The 15,115-nt window shown below is 40.1% G+C and overlaps 1 protein-coding gene across 2 annotated transcripts in view; it reads left to right on the top strand.

Moving 5' to 3' along the window:
• The first annotated feature begins 1,114 nt into the window (after nt 1-1,114).
• ZBTB45 (zinc finger and BTB domain containing 45) overlaps nt 1,115-15,115 on the top strand; it is a 191,584-nt gene continuing 177,583 nt past the window's right edge. For both annotated transcript variants that reach the window (XR_010085968.1, XM_063435948.1), the window contains exons 1-2: nt 1,115-1,328; nt 4,075-5,685. Coding sequence is in view for 1 of the 2 variants with exons in the window: in XM_063435948.1 (XP_063292018.1) it covers nt 1,319-1,328; nt 4,075-5,685 (1,621 nt within the window). In the remaining variant the exon portion in view is untranslated. The remainder of the gene's footprint in view (nt 1,329-4,074; nt 5,686-15,115) is intronic.

Consider the following 15,115-nt stretch of genomic DNA (forward strand, 5'->3'; position numbering starts at 1 on the left):
GTGGCCAATAAAGTTGTTGTACCCCTGGAATTGTGTGTCGTCCGGTTACTGGGGAAGATGGGTCGCTCAATTCTTATATAACGGAGGTAACCGGTTGGATTACCAGGTGTCCCGCTACAGCAGGCCTAGATATGTTTGTCTTTTTTAGCTTGGCTTTTAGTTTCCGCCAATCTTGCACCAACTTTTCATTCACTGAAAGCTGTCTTTCCACAGCTCTGTTTCCATACTGTTCAGCAAAGATAATCGTTTGCAGCTTGAAGCCCGCAGAATAGTTTTTATATTTACCCATCATCACAGGTTTATGTGTCGCTGACAGACTAACTGTACAGCTAGCTAGCGAAGATGCAAATCTCACCATTTCACGTGACTTACAATTCACGTGCGCAGAGAATTACATGCTCGCAATGCGCAAGAGATGCAATGATTATGTGATACATTTCTTTGTGACCAGTTTTGAATGGAAAACCCCCGAATCATATATGGAGCTGATAACCATTTAGAATGACCATCTTTCAAATTGCTCCTTTAATTTTATTAAATCTATGCTTACATAGCTCCTGGACATGATTTATTGATATTACGTACAAATCGCTTGTATTATTCCATATACTGTTGGTCACCATTTTCAACAGAATGAGAAAACCATAAGCATTTTACCGAAAAATACAGAGATCTGACAATCCCAGTAGTTACATGTGTACAACATGTCCAATAGCCCAATGGGAGGCAACCTTCCACAGATATTGTGGACTACATCTCCACTGATGCTTTGCCAGCATTATGGCTGTAAGACCATTAAGAGAAATGTAGTCTAGAATATAGAGTGTCTAGGGTTGCCTATCCCTGGTCTAGACAGACTAGCAGTGTATCACTGTTGCATCTAGGGGGATTTAGTCCACATCAATTCAAGTATGTCCTCATCAGACACTTCACTCTGCCCTACAGCCCATCCTTGTTATTCTCTGGAATGTTCACTTTAATGTGAACCAATAAAGTTATCGCTACTTCGAAATAGGGGGCGGGGTCAGCCTCCTGCGCATGCGCTGTGTTGAGCGTCTATCCCCAGCTTTTCCCTTTCCGGTAACAGACTGCGTTGATTGAGTAGACAGACCGGAAGTGGAGATCCCTGGTTCCAGACAGACCCTGGCGGCTGGAGCGAGGGGGAGAGGAGGAGGAGGTGGTGGTAGTCGTCTCATTTTTATTCTCTCTCTGACGAACCGTGAGCGGACACGGTAGCCGTCCAAGGGGGGAGCCAGGTCTGTGCACACGCCAGCGCCCCCCCCGGTGCCGACAGGGAGCCGTGAAGCTGGACGTAAAGATGAATGTTGGTGTGTACTACTCACTAACCCAGTGTGTGTGTATTTATACTGTGCATACCGAGCTCTCCATTTCCCAGTCCATAGAGGTTTATATTGGGCATAATATAAACCTCTATACCTACCTCTCCATTTCCCATTCCATAGAGGTTTATATTGTGCATACCTACCTACCTCTCCATTTTCCAGTCCATAGAGGTTTATATTGTGCCTACCTACCTCTCCATTTTCCAGTCCATAGAGGTTTATATTGTGCCTACCTACCTCTCCATTTTCCAGTCCATAGAGGTTTATATTGTGCCTACCTACCTCTCCATTTTCCAGTCCATAGAGGTTTATATTGTGCCTACCTACCTCTCCATTTCTCAGTCCATAGAGGTTTATATTGTGCCTACCTACCTCTCCATTTCCCAGTCCATAGAGGTTTATATAGTGCATACCTACCTCTCAATTTCTCAGCCCATAGAGGTTTATATTGTGCATACCTACCTACCTCTCCATTTCCCAGTCCATAGAGGTTTATATTGTGCATACCTACCTACCTCTCCATTTCCCATTCCATAGAGGTTTATATTGTGCATACCTACCTACCTCTCCATTTTCCAGTCCATAGAGGTTTGTATAGTGCATACCTACCTCTCCATTTCCCAGTCCATAGAGGTTTATATTGTGCATACCTACCTACCTCTCCATTTCCCAGTCCATAGAGGTTTATATTGTGCATACCTACCTACCTCTCCATTTCCCAGTCCATAGAGGCTTATATTGTGCATACCTACCTACCTCTCCATTTCCCATTCCATAGAGGTTTATATTGTGCATACCTACCTACCTCTCCATTTCCCAGTCCATAGAGGTTTGTATAGTGCATACCTACCGACCTCTCCATTTCCCAGTCTATAGAGGTTTATATTGTGCACACTTACCTCCCCTGGTACTCCACATAGGTTTATATTGTGCACACCTACCTCCCCTGGTACTCCATAGAGGTTTATATTGTGCACACCTACCTCCCCTGGTACCCCATAGAGGTTTATATTGTGCACACCTACCTCCCCTGGTACTCCACAGAGGTTTATATTGTGCACACCTACCTCCCCTGGCACTCCACAGAGGTTTATATTGTGCATACCTACCTCCCCTGGTACTCCATAGAGGTTTATATTGTGCATAGCTATCTCCCCTGGCAGTCCATAAAGCAGCCAGAGGGGGAGACAGCAATAGCTTGTTAATTAGAGTATTCCATTAATATCTGAAGCCAGACCTATTGTGTATGGGGAGCTGGAGCTCTGGCTGTGTGCTGTGCATGTTAATGAGGAGCTCTGGGTGTCACCAGACAGGCAGGCAGGGAGCCTTTGTCATTTACTGTCATACTGTGAACCTGCAAGTGACAGTGCAGTAAGTAGCTAGTTACCTTTTAATCACAATATGTCTGCCGTTTACTTATATGATATTAAATTCATCTGTTAAGTCCTAATCTAAATGATTTTATCTTTTTTTTTTTTTACCCAATTGTATACATAGGTTTATTTATCTTTAGACGTTCCATAGGTTAATGCATACATTCTCATATGTATAATTAAGCATGTCTCTGATTTGGATGTGAGAATGCATCACCTCTGAATTTGGTTTTATTTGTAGAATTTTTATGTCTTTTTGTTTGTGGTGGGTTTCCATCCCCCCCCCCTCTTTTTTTTTTTTTTTGTTATTAGAAATTGTCTTATGCAAAGGGATCTTATTATTGGTTAAGAGCAAATAAGTCACTGGGGAAATGTATTGTCTATCGTAGTAATAGATCAACTTGCAGGAATACTGATGTTTTGTATGAGAATTTTAATACTCTCATCAATTGGCACAAAGCCAGATGTTCTGTTTATTTTAGTGACTTAAAGAAACTGAGATGCTTTTTTTCCCCTTCGTTCGGCACCAAAAATAAATGGTTGATTTTTACACGTTTATTCAATTTATTGTGTTTTACGTTATTTTGGAAATAAATATGACATTCTAAATAGCCATCAATATTTCTTTAATGTTTCATACCTAATTTTGCCATCCTTGCTCAGGAGGGAGTTGAAAATTTGTGCTGATTTGTCCATCATTGCTGCTCATCATTAAATAACACTGGCTAAACCCTATCTGCAATTTGTTGCGAATTGCAAATATCTATCTAATGTCAGCTGGGTGAATTTTTTTTAATATATGTGCATAACTACCTACCCTGGTACTCCATATAGGTTTATATTGTGCATACCTACCGGTACCTCTCCATTTCCCAGTATATATATATATTCTGATATCTCTCAATTGCATTTGTGCAATGTTGATAATTATTTACTACAGGTTGTTTAATTGTACAACCAGAAAATAGTTAATTATTATCAATAAAAAATTAAATCAGGACAATCTTCCAAAGGTAATATTTAATAACACGTTTGTACCATAAAATTCATAAAAGCCGGTTGGCCTTTCTTGTCTGCCAATTTCCGATCTAACTGTGCAAGATTTATTCTTGATACTGCCACTTGCCCTGCAGAGTTGTCTTTTCCAGTTGTTGAGGTGTCACTGTATTAATTTCTTCCACCTCTGCTGGAACATTATGCAATGTACCTAAAACTTATTTCTGTAAAAAATAAATTAAGTTACCTGGTTATGCACATACATATACCTTCTTCTGTGTTTTTTTTTTATATTTTTTTTATGATCAAGTGATTGTTTTTTTTAATTATAATTCTAACTATTTTTACATGTTTTTATACAGGAAACCGTGCAACTGGAACAATGGTTGATGCGGTGCATTATATCCACTTGCAGAACTTCAGCAAATCTCTGCTTGAGACCCTTAATGCACAACGCTTGGGTGGTCATTTCTGTGATGTCACTGTGCACATCCATGATGCAACTTTGCGGGCTCATCGATGTGTTTTGGCTGCAGGCAGTCCTTTCTTTCATGACAAACTGCTCCTGGGTTACTCAGAGATTGAAGTTCCACCAGTGGTACCCACGCAAGTTGTACAACAATTAGTGGAGTTTATGTACAGTGGGTCTCTGGTCGTTGCACAATCTGAGGCTTTACAGATTTTGACAGCAGCCAGTATACTGCAGATCAAGACAGTCATTGATGAGTGCACCCAAATCATTTCCCAGAGCAGGTCCAAACAAGGCCCTATTGCTAGTGCCATGTCCTCCTGTGGCTCACAAGGTAGATCATCTCTTAACAAACTCCAAGAACAATCTACAAAGAATACAGACTGCCAGGCAACAATAGGACTCCGCGACTCTGGTGGTATCACATCAGGCCTGAGAAATGAAATGGCGATCATGCCTCAAATGGGGAATGTCAGTGAAACGCCCAAGTTAATGTGTGCTTCAGAAATTAGATACAAATTAAGAGACATGCTGTCTTCGCAACAGAGGCAGCTACCTGAAGTGCGTGAGATCACGGTCCCAGATGTTGAGACTGTATCAGAAGGTGAAAACTTACCAACAGCATACTTGACTCAAACAGAGGCACCACAGAGCTGTCACAGCCGAAAACAGCGTCAGCCAGTACGCCTCCAGGTCTCTGATTCTGTGCATGTGATAATAAAAGATGAGGAGGACGATGAAGAAGAAGAAGAAGATTGCAGTGGAAGAGAAGCAGGAGAGGAGGAAGAAAAAAGTATGGCTTTCAATGAATGCAGTGGTGGATTTCCCAGCTGCAGTGAAAATGAGAAAGAAAGAAGTCCAGATAGTAACAAAACTGCCACTGAAGGAAATGAGAGAAAAGACTCTTCTGGGCAGATAGTAGAATTTAATGCAGAGGGACCAGACTTCTTTACTAATCAGGATGTATTCTCTGAAACTTTTATACCACCTTGGCAGAACGAAGAGAATATTTCTGATGGAGCCCGTGAAAGCTCAATAGAAAACACTGGTGAAAAATTCCGTTCGGACTGTAGTTTAGATGGCTCAAGCCTAAGAAATTTGGCTGCGGTGGCAAGCTCAGACTTCAAGTCGAGCCCTCCCTTTAATTCTCGTGTTGGGGAATCCAGGGGACTTCCTTTTGTGGCATCGCTAATTCCCAGAGATATCAAGAACTCGTCTGTATCAGCAGCTGTTGCCACAAGCACTTCAAGTATCTTCCAGTTTCACCTGACACATCCTAATCATGTCCAGAGTGGTGTCACACAAGGTTTTTTTAGTGTTCAACAAGAAGGTGCTACCAATGTTGTCCAGTTAAACTCAAATATGCTCCCTGGGACTGTACAAAATGAATCCTCACAGCGTCCTGGGCCATCACGTAACCCAGAACCATCTTACGTATGCAGCCATTGCCAGAAAACATTCAGTTCTAGAAAGAACTACACCAAGCACATGTTTATACATTCAGGTAAGTGCTATACATTCTCAAGTTTTTTTTTTTTCATTTGTGCTAAACCTGTGTTACAATTTTCACCTTTTTATTTTTTACTCCTGTAATTTCTAAACAAAATGAACAAAATTCACCTCTGCGCTTGTTTTATGCATGTTAAACGTGCCTCTGCAAAATCACCAGTCTTTCCATAGGTTATATCCTGCAAGTTAGTGGTTACTTACCTCTAAGCGAGAGGAAGAGGTTCCCATCACAGCTCTACTGCGCCTTCTGGAAATTATCATTATTGATAATCTCCCAGCCTGTTTAATGCTTCTCATAGAGAAACACTGATAAGCAGAGTGTGTGCAACAATCACACTGCACATCCTCTTCACATATTGGGTGTGTGGAAGAGCACCCACTTGGCTGTCTGACCGGTTTTATAAAAGTGCCAATGTCTTTACAACCTGCACTTTTCTAAAGTGAGACAGCAAGGACACTTAATGCCTGTCACTTAAGCCAGCTGGAGTCATTTAGAGGTTTTTATTTCTTGAAAACTAGATTCCTTTATTCACTATGTTTGCACATATATTTTTTTTTCCACCCCTTTTAAGCACTCTTGTTATTGCTTTTTGATAAAGCAGGTTTTAACTTCAAATAGATATGGGTGACACTTCACAATATCAGTTGTACTCCAGTCATGCACCGGGTGGTGCATGTGGCTCTATGAACATGGATGTGAATATCTGCTAGGAATATTGCTTGCACACCTCCTGTTTTGTGTGAATGGCCACCTAGCCGTAGAAAACATGTCCAAACTGTTTGATTTTCTTTTAACATACTTGCATTTATTATTTTGGGTTTTGAATAGCAAACTATATTTCTCTAGTGTACAAACTGGTTAACACTTGTTGTGTAGGAAGTTCAATACAATTAGCAATCTAATTTGTTTTAAGAGCCAGGGAAGTAGTTCATCTGTGGATGGTTGTTTTAGGTACCATGTCAAAAAAAAAATAAAACAAATTGTACTCTTTTGTAATGACTTGTTTGTTCATTGCAATGTTTCTGCAGGCATTTTAGAAAGTCTGATGTCTGTACTCACACAGCTAAATGTACACAATACTGCTGTACTCATAATTACAGTATGGAACCAATGCCTGGCTGGCTATCTTTGTCTGTGTGTGGTATAAGGTTTCATTTAATTTTAGAACTTCTTATTTGGAAAATTGTTTAGATTCCCAGTTATAACACTGAAATAGAAAGAACAGCATGACTGCCATATATAGACTGTTTGTGTGAGTTATTATTACTGCTCTTAAATTGGTTTCCGAGGAGTTTATTTCAGGGACGGTGTGTAAGATGTTCTGTCGTAGTGTTAGTACCAGTGTAGTCAGGTTTCACCTGAGTGGGAATTTTTACAGTGTGTTGTGTACATTTTATGTAGTGCAATCGTTTACCGAAGTCAACATTTCAAAAACTTACACTTTTGTAATTGTAAAGTGTTAATTCTGCACTGTTAATGAACATATTACCTTTTTAGAAGCAGTAAAGGCACCAAGATTAAAAAGAAACTTGATAACTGTTTTATTCAGATTTACCACTACTGAAGAAACGAGCATATATTAATTTATATTTTTGTTACTTAAACTCACTGGACAACATAGGATGAAACATCTAATCTCTTGGATACTGATTATGCTCTACTAGCAAGTGCTCAATCTCCCAATGATTAATTGTTGTTTGCTGGCTGATGGTATAACTCTTTCCAGTGACTGTTACCCTTATATGGGCACAGTACAATGTTAATTTTGAAGCACATCTTAGGAGACCTGTCTTAGACCTGGCTTTCCTATTTATTTATTTTGCTTTGTTTATTATTTCTGGCTGGAAACAATCGGCAAAAAATATTCATTTTGCGAACAAATGCATTGACTTTCTCAAATTAATAGTTATAAGAAAGCAGTAGTCTTGTTGAAGGGCTACTAAACTGGTTCATGGATTACAGAATAAAACTTCAGAGGAAAGGTTAAAGGATCTTAACATGTATAGCTTGGAGGAAAGACGAGACAGGGGGGATATGATAGAAACATTAAAATACATAAAGGAGGAGACTATATTTTAAAAGAAGAAATACTACCACAACAAGAGAACATAGTAATAAATTAGAGGGGCAAAGGTTTAAAAATAATTTCAGGAAGTATTACTTTACAGAGAGGGTAATGGACGCATGGAAATAGCCTTCCAGCTGAAGTGGTAGAGGTTAACACAGTAAAGGAGTCTAAGAATGCGTGGGATAGGCATAAGGCTATCCTAGACTTAAGATAAGGCCAAGGACTAATGAAAGTATTTAGAAAATTGCGCAGACTAGATGGGCCAAACGGTTCTTATCTGCCATCACATTCTATGTTTCTATGTTTAAAAGTAAGAAGCAAAAAATAATTTTACAGGAAAATAGTTTTCCCCCTTGTTTTGGTTATTGTGCCAGCATAGAGTGGTTTGACACTCGAGCACTCTTGGCCCTGGACCCTCTCTTGGCATATTGCCATTGTTACACATCCACTCTAACAGTATCAATTTTGTCCACATTTAAATGACATTGATTGGCTGAGTGAATTATGTATGGATCGAAGTGAAAGTGTAACTGCCGTACTTGCAAGATGCCGAGCAAGGGACTAAACCATAGACACCCAGGCAGACCACTCAAACATTGTTTGATGCAGTATCTTGGGATGAAGTTAGAGGTTAACCGGCATCATACGCACTATAACCAGCTGTATTTAAGTGCCTCTTTAAAGGGAAGTCGAAGCACTACAATATCTTCCTTCAAAGTTAAAAGCCAGTTGTTAGAAACGGCTGGTTATCTTTTTGCAATGCCCAAATACCTGCTGGCTGTTATTTAGAATTTTCACTGCTTTTCAAAGAGAAACATTAGGTTGGCAAATAACTTCTACGAGAAGTATTTGATTGGACAAAAGTCATTAGCATGATAAGTTCAAAGCAGGCAGATTCTGCTCCATGGAGGGGCCTGTCTTGACTCTGGATTAGAGTTAAAGGGACACTATAGTCACCTCAACAAATTTAGCTTAATGAAGCAGTTTTAGTGTATAGAACATGCCTCTGCAGCCTCACTGCTCAATCCTCTGCCATTTAGGAGTTAAATCCCTTTGTTTATGAACCCTAGTCACACCTCCCTGCATGTGACTTGCACAACCTTCCATAAACACTTCCTGTAAAGAGAGCCCTATTTAGGCTTTCTTTATTGCAAGTTCTGTTTAATTAAGATTTTCTTATCCCCTACTATGTTAATAGCTTGCTAGACCCTACAAGAGCCTCCTGTATGTGATCAAAGTTCAATTTAGAGATTGAGATACAATTATTTAAGGTAAATTACATCTGTTTGAAAGTGAAACCAGTTTTTTTTCATGCAGGCTCTGTCAATCATAGCCAGGGGAGGTGTGGCTAGGGCTGCATAAACAGAAACAACGTGATTTTAACTCCTAAATGACAGTGAATTGAGCAGTGAAATTGCAGGGGAATGATCTGTACACTAAAACTGCTTTATTTAGCTAAAGTAATTTAGGTGACTATAGTGTTCCTTTAAAAAATAAAATAAAAAAAGTAATGAGTACTTAAAACTGGTGGGAGGAAAAAAGTGAAAGCATTGAGAATAAAGGAATCTAGTTTTCAAGAATAACAAACCTTTAAAGGATTACAGCTTCCTTAAATGATTTAGGAGTTAACAGTATCCTTGCTTTTTCACTTTAGAAAAAAAGTGTAGGTTTCAAGAAAATACAACCTCAGATGAAAAAAAAAAAAAAGACTTTTAACAGCCATAAAGCTAAAATGTTGAAGCCATTTGTGAAAAAACTAAGTACACCTAATAATTCAATCGCGTGTAGAACCATCTTTAGCAGCAATAACTTGAAATAATCGTTATCTGTATGACTTGGTCAGTTTCTCATATAGTTGTGAAGTAATTTTGGCCCACTCTTCTTTACCACGTTGCATCAGTTTAATGAGGTTTGCTGGCATTTGTCTATGCACAGCTATATTAAATGGATACTATAGTGTTAGGAATACAAAACTAATGTGCATGCCTGGCGAAACATTGCAAACGCATTAGACCATCCCCATTATACAGCATTGCTGTAATGCTTTTGTATGGGGAATTGACGAACACTAGATGTTCTCATGCAAAGCGTGATGTCCACGGGCCCTGGTGCGACAATTGCACTGGGCCTCCCCATCCTTCCCATAGGTCTACTGCTCCCCTCCCCCCATAGGTGCACCCCCCCTCCCCACACACGTGCAGACACACATGCGTATGCGCGCACACATGCGTATGCGCGCACACATGCGTATGCGCGCACACATGCGTATGCGCGCACACATGCGTATACGGAAACACATATAGAAGCATACATACAGACACATGCAGAATGTTTGTCACCCTCCTGTTTCCTACCTTTTAGGTGCAGGAGAGGGGTCCAGTGGTGGCTCAGGCTGTTGGGTGTCAGACTCCCACTCTTTCCTCCCGTGCGGCTCTCTGGTAGCTGGGGGTCCGGTCGCGCTGTTAAAGTGCCGCAGCGCTGACCAGGAACACCCTGGATATTCATTGCCATTGGGTGGCCCTAACAGCATGGGCCACCTGATGAACCCCTTCAATGCTGCCCCGGTGGTTACACTGCGCGGGCCGGGGCCACAAAACATGGCGGCGGGCACTCGGTTGCAGGGGTCTGCAGGGCGGCCGGGCCCCATGGAGTGAGTGCCCCGGTCGCAGCTGCGACCGCGGTAGTTCCGCCAGTAAATAATATAAAGCAGAGTTTAAAATGTGAAGTCCTATGCTACATGCCAGATCTAAAAAATAGTTGCTCACTACTGCAGTGGTGTGTATATCATTTTAAAATAATAAAACTGCACAACCTTTGTTTATATGTGCACATTGCAGTTTTGCATCTGCTAGTGGCTGTTCATCTTTCTGTAAAATGTTTGTTGCATCAATAAGATAAGTGTATATACTTTCTTATCAGAGTAAGCAAGATAAACGTTCAGTATTCAGAAGACAAAGAACACAACTGTCAAAAATGCAGACTTTTGTTTAAAGTGAAAACAGTTCTCTGTTCCCTTCATGGTTGTGTTTAATTGTAAACAGAGTAATCCAATAAAAGGGTGCAGCTTTCAGAACTACATTGTTGTGTTTAAATTTAAGTGGACAAAAAAAGTAGTAATTTCTATATTTGTATTAGGTCAGGTTTTTTTTTTTTTTTTTATCCCCAGGTATGTATTCTTAACTCCCCATGTGATTTGGGGTAAACCAGGTATATTGTATTTGTCAGGCCCCAGTCAGCAATTTATAATACAGGGCTTGACAAATACCAGGTCGCCATGGCGAGTAGGAATTTTGTCCTGGTGCCTGGGATGTCTCGACCCGAATCAGCGATGGAGTAGGCAGGCAGGCGGCCAGCTGTAGGAGAGCAGAGGCTTGCCGGCCAGTGTGGAGGGAGAACAGAGGTGGGCCTGCGGCTGAATGTGTGGAATGGAGCCGGGTGGCGAGGCCCGGCATACTAAACAGTTTACGATAGGGAGCGGAGCATGGAGATGATAGCAGCCCCACTGGACCCCATTGTGGGCGAGTGAGTATATGTGTCTGTCTGTGAGTGTGTGTCTGTTTAGGTGACCGGTCCCCCTCTGATTGCATGGGAAAGGTGATTTTACTCACATTTCTTCCCACGCCGTGACAGTATTACCGTGGCTGGACCCGCCTCCTTGGCTGAGATGATCAAGCTTGATAATTTTGATAAAGCATTGGGAGGCTATTGCGCACTAACTAATCTGCATCCCGTGGAGACGCTGAACATAGTGACTTCACTACATGTGTTACCAGGCAGCTATGTAAACAGTCTTTTCTCTGAAAAGGCAGTGTTTACATTGAAAAGCCTGAAGAGACCGGCTATAGACACCAGAACCACTACATTAAGCTGCAGCGGTTCTGATGACTATAGTGTTGCTGAAAATTAAGCTTTGTTAGTTTAAAAAAAAAAATACTGGCTCCTAGATTCCAAGCAAATTTGTCAAGCCCTGTCTTAATGAATAATTTATTGTAATGGCATTGCCTTATGAAGATAAAATATTAAGTGTCCATAAAGCCATCTTAAAATCGACTGCACTCGCTTAATCCAGAAACTCTCCAAATCCACAAAGTGTTATAAAATAAAAAGTGGCATACAAGAATCGCGCATCCTAGCTTACAAAAATGCATATGTAGAAATGTCAAATTTAATTATCTCCTGAATGAATCTACTTATTGTAGCATTGTTGCCATGGAGTGTTTTTAAATTGGGAAAATATGGAGTTATTTACTAAAAACATATTCTTTCTAAAAATAACCGAATTAAAACATTGGCAGTTCTTGTGTTTAGTAAATATGGTTGAAATTTTGTCAGCACAAGGGAACCTGCAGCAATCGCCCGGATGCAATCGGTATCCGGATTAAAATCTGTTCTTTCACATCTGAATCCTATAAAAAGTATAGGAGTCAGAAGAATGACAAAGCACCGGTTTAACTAAAATTTCGAGGTCCAATGCATCCAGAGGATGTAAATTTGTAAATGACTATTTACTGGCTTAGGGGGAGGATATTGTCTTCCCCATTGATCCTCATCCATTGACTTAATCTGGGGGCCCTAATAATAATATTCAGAGTGGAAGAGCTAATGTCCTACCCCGGTCCCCATTAATTGGTGGCAGCTGTGGGCCGTAATAATAGTATTCATGAGGGTGTACATGCAATTGCCAACTCCTCCTTCCTAGATCAATTTCTTTTACTTTCAACACTAACCTATTGTATGAAACTGTATCCAATATCTTGGCAAAATCCACGTAGATATCAACTGTAACACCCTGATCTATACTTTTATTAACTTCCGTGTAGATTGCAATTAAGTTCACAGGTCTATAATCTCCAGACAGAGATTTTGAATGCTCTTTGAATATAGGAACCACTTCTGCCTTCCTCCAATCAGGAGGGTGGGGTAAACTAGTGAATAATGTCCAATAGGCTATTATTTTTTACATTAATTAACAAATTTAGATAGGGCAGGAATAACCGTTTCATATTTTGGAGCTCAGATTCGGTCTCTTTACTTGAAGAATGTGAAGATTACTGTTTTCTGAGAAGTACCTTTTCTGACAACTGCTAGAGGCACTTACCCATTGAGATCTTGAATTTCAGAGATCTTCGATTTGTCACTATTATGCACAGCATAAAATTAAAAACAATAAAAGGGGACTGTGCACACATCCAGCTAAAGGTGCAAGTGAGGGACAGGCCGTGAAGATTCATTTAATCCTTCTTATTTATTTTCTAATTTTATGTATGTGATAAGTGTAAAAGTGACAATACACTTGGGTGATTTTCAAAGCACACTGAGTTATATTATTTTAGCATCAATTAACCCTTAAAATTGTTTAATTATACACAGCATGATCACTCAGAATAAGACTAATAGTTGTAGTACAAGATTTTGAGCTTGCTGAGAAAGTGAAAAATCTGTTATTGTAGTGTCAGTTCTATACTTAATTTTATCATGAATAATGACTTGAGAATGTGGTTCTCCATAAAGCCTAAGCAGTCCCCAGTATGAACTGTCCTTGAAAAGCTTCATGTTGGAGATAGAGAGAGGAACCTGCTTGTGGATCTCTATCTCCTCTCTATAATTGTTTAAATTGGTGTGTGGGCAGTTTACTGAAGCCTGGTGGCTGATGGTAGATCTCTAAATACTCTGTAAGTTTTGGTGCTCTGTTCTGCCAATTAACCCAATCAGTGCTGTAGAGTCATGCAGCTGCTCTGTTCATTTTATGAGTCACCATCTGGCAGCAGAGTTGCGGGGAAAAGCAGCAATTGAAAGGAGAAAAAGGAAACGGTCAAAGCTAAAAAAACAAACCTGCTACTGTCAATCTACTCTGGAACGGAATATACATAGTTAAAGGGTTACTCCAGGCATCATGAACACTTCATTGGTTTGAAGTCACAATGGTGCCCGGCGTCTGTACAGTGTTTCAAATCCTGCACATACAGAGTTTAGAAACAGAACAAAAAGTATCAAATATAAAATGCTAGTAGCTCCTAAATGTCGAAATGAGAAAGGTGCTATAAAGAAGAAACCACATATAAAACAATAATAAAAAGTACAATAGAATGCCAAGGGTATGAAACAGTCCTGAATAAACTGTACTTTTTGTATGAAGTCCTTGAAACCGTTCCAATCAATATCAGCCTATGTAAGAAAACAGAAGGAATCAATAGTGCAATATGGCAAATAAAGTGGGCTACAGACAACACTGAGATATCAAAATGCCAACTCAATCTCATAGAGCTATGATCAGCTCCAGGTAAAACAGCATGTAGTGGTAAAAAATCCCCACTTGTAGAAAATCCCTCTGATGGTAGTTTCACAGCTGGGTAGGGGTGGTATGGGTCATATGAAAATAAAATAAAAAGCCAATAGTGCTCTCCATATAGGTAAGTATAAATAGGAAAAAAAAGAAACATGCTTACAATAAAAAGAGAAAACTAACTGTTCTATGTGCCAGGCAAGGGGGAATAATCTCCACCGAGGATTCTTTGGATGTTGGTAATGCTGGTGCTTCAGACAATAAAATCAGTGCCAGGTAAAAAGCAACAAAGGCAAAATAATAAGTATATAGGCTAACTAAAAACAGTAAGGTAGCCAAATAATACTTTTATTAAACAGTAAGTCGTGGAATTTCTCATGTTGTGAGAAGGTTTAAATCTCTGCTAAGACCAGGGAGACAGATATGTACCGATAACTGGGGTCATACAGATGAGCTATTTGCATTTTTCAAAAATGAGCGCTTCCTTCAGCCCTATAAATCTATTGAACACACCTTAGCTGAAAAGTTTGCACAGCGGTTATTCTCTAGCTGTCAACTGCTGAAGGGAGACCCACAGGGTCTCTGTGTGCCCTCCTGCAACAGGTACCCCGCTCATAGTGTGATTGGTAGGGAAAGCATGCTGGAGAATCACCATTACGGGGGGGGGGGGGGGGGGGGCATGCTAAAAACCCAGTAGATGGTAATCGCAGACTGCTCTTGGCTATTTTAGCTAGGAAATCTATTTCCTGATACAAGTGCTGATATTATCAAAAGGAATTACTTGGGTTAGGGTAAAGTTAGGGTTAAAGGGCCACTCCACACCCCAAAAGCAAGTTTGCTGAAGTGCTTTCTGAGTGAGGAGTATCCTTGTTTAAAAACCCTTTCTGTCCTTGGAAAAAAAACATTTATAATAACTGAAAGTTGAACAAATTTACAAATTCTAGGGTTTGTTTTGGTTCAGAACTTTGGCAATTGCCTCAGTTCATGGGGTTAAATGTGTGCTTCTAATCTCTGGCAATGTAAATATTTACACTATTTTCCATTCTGTTGTTGAAGTTTTCTTGCTAAAAGGA

Source organism: Pelobates fuscus, chromosome 11 (genome assembly GCF_036172605.1).
Source record: "Pelobates fuscus isolate aPelFus1 chromosome 11, aPelFus1.pri, whole genome shotgun sequence".
Taxonomy (NCBI): domain Eukaryota; kingdom Metazoa; phylum Chordata; class Amphibia; order Anura; family Pelobatidae; genus Pelobates; species Pelobates fuscus.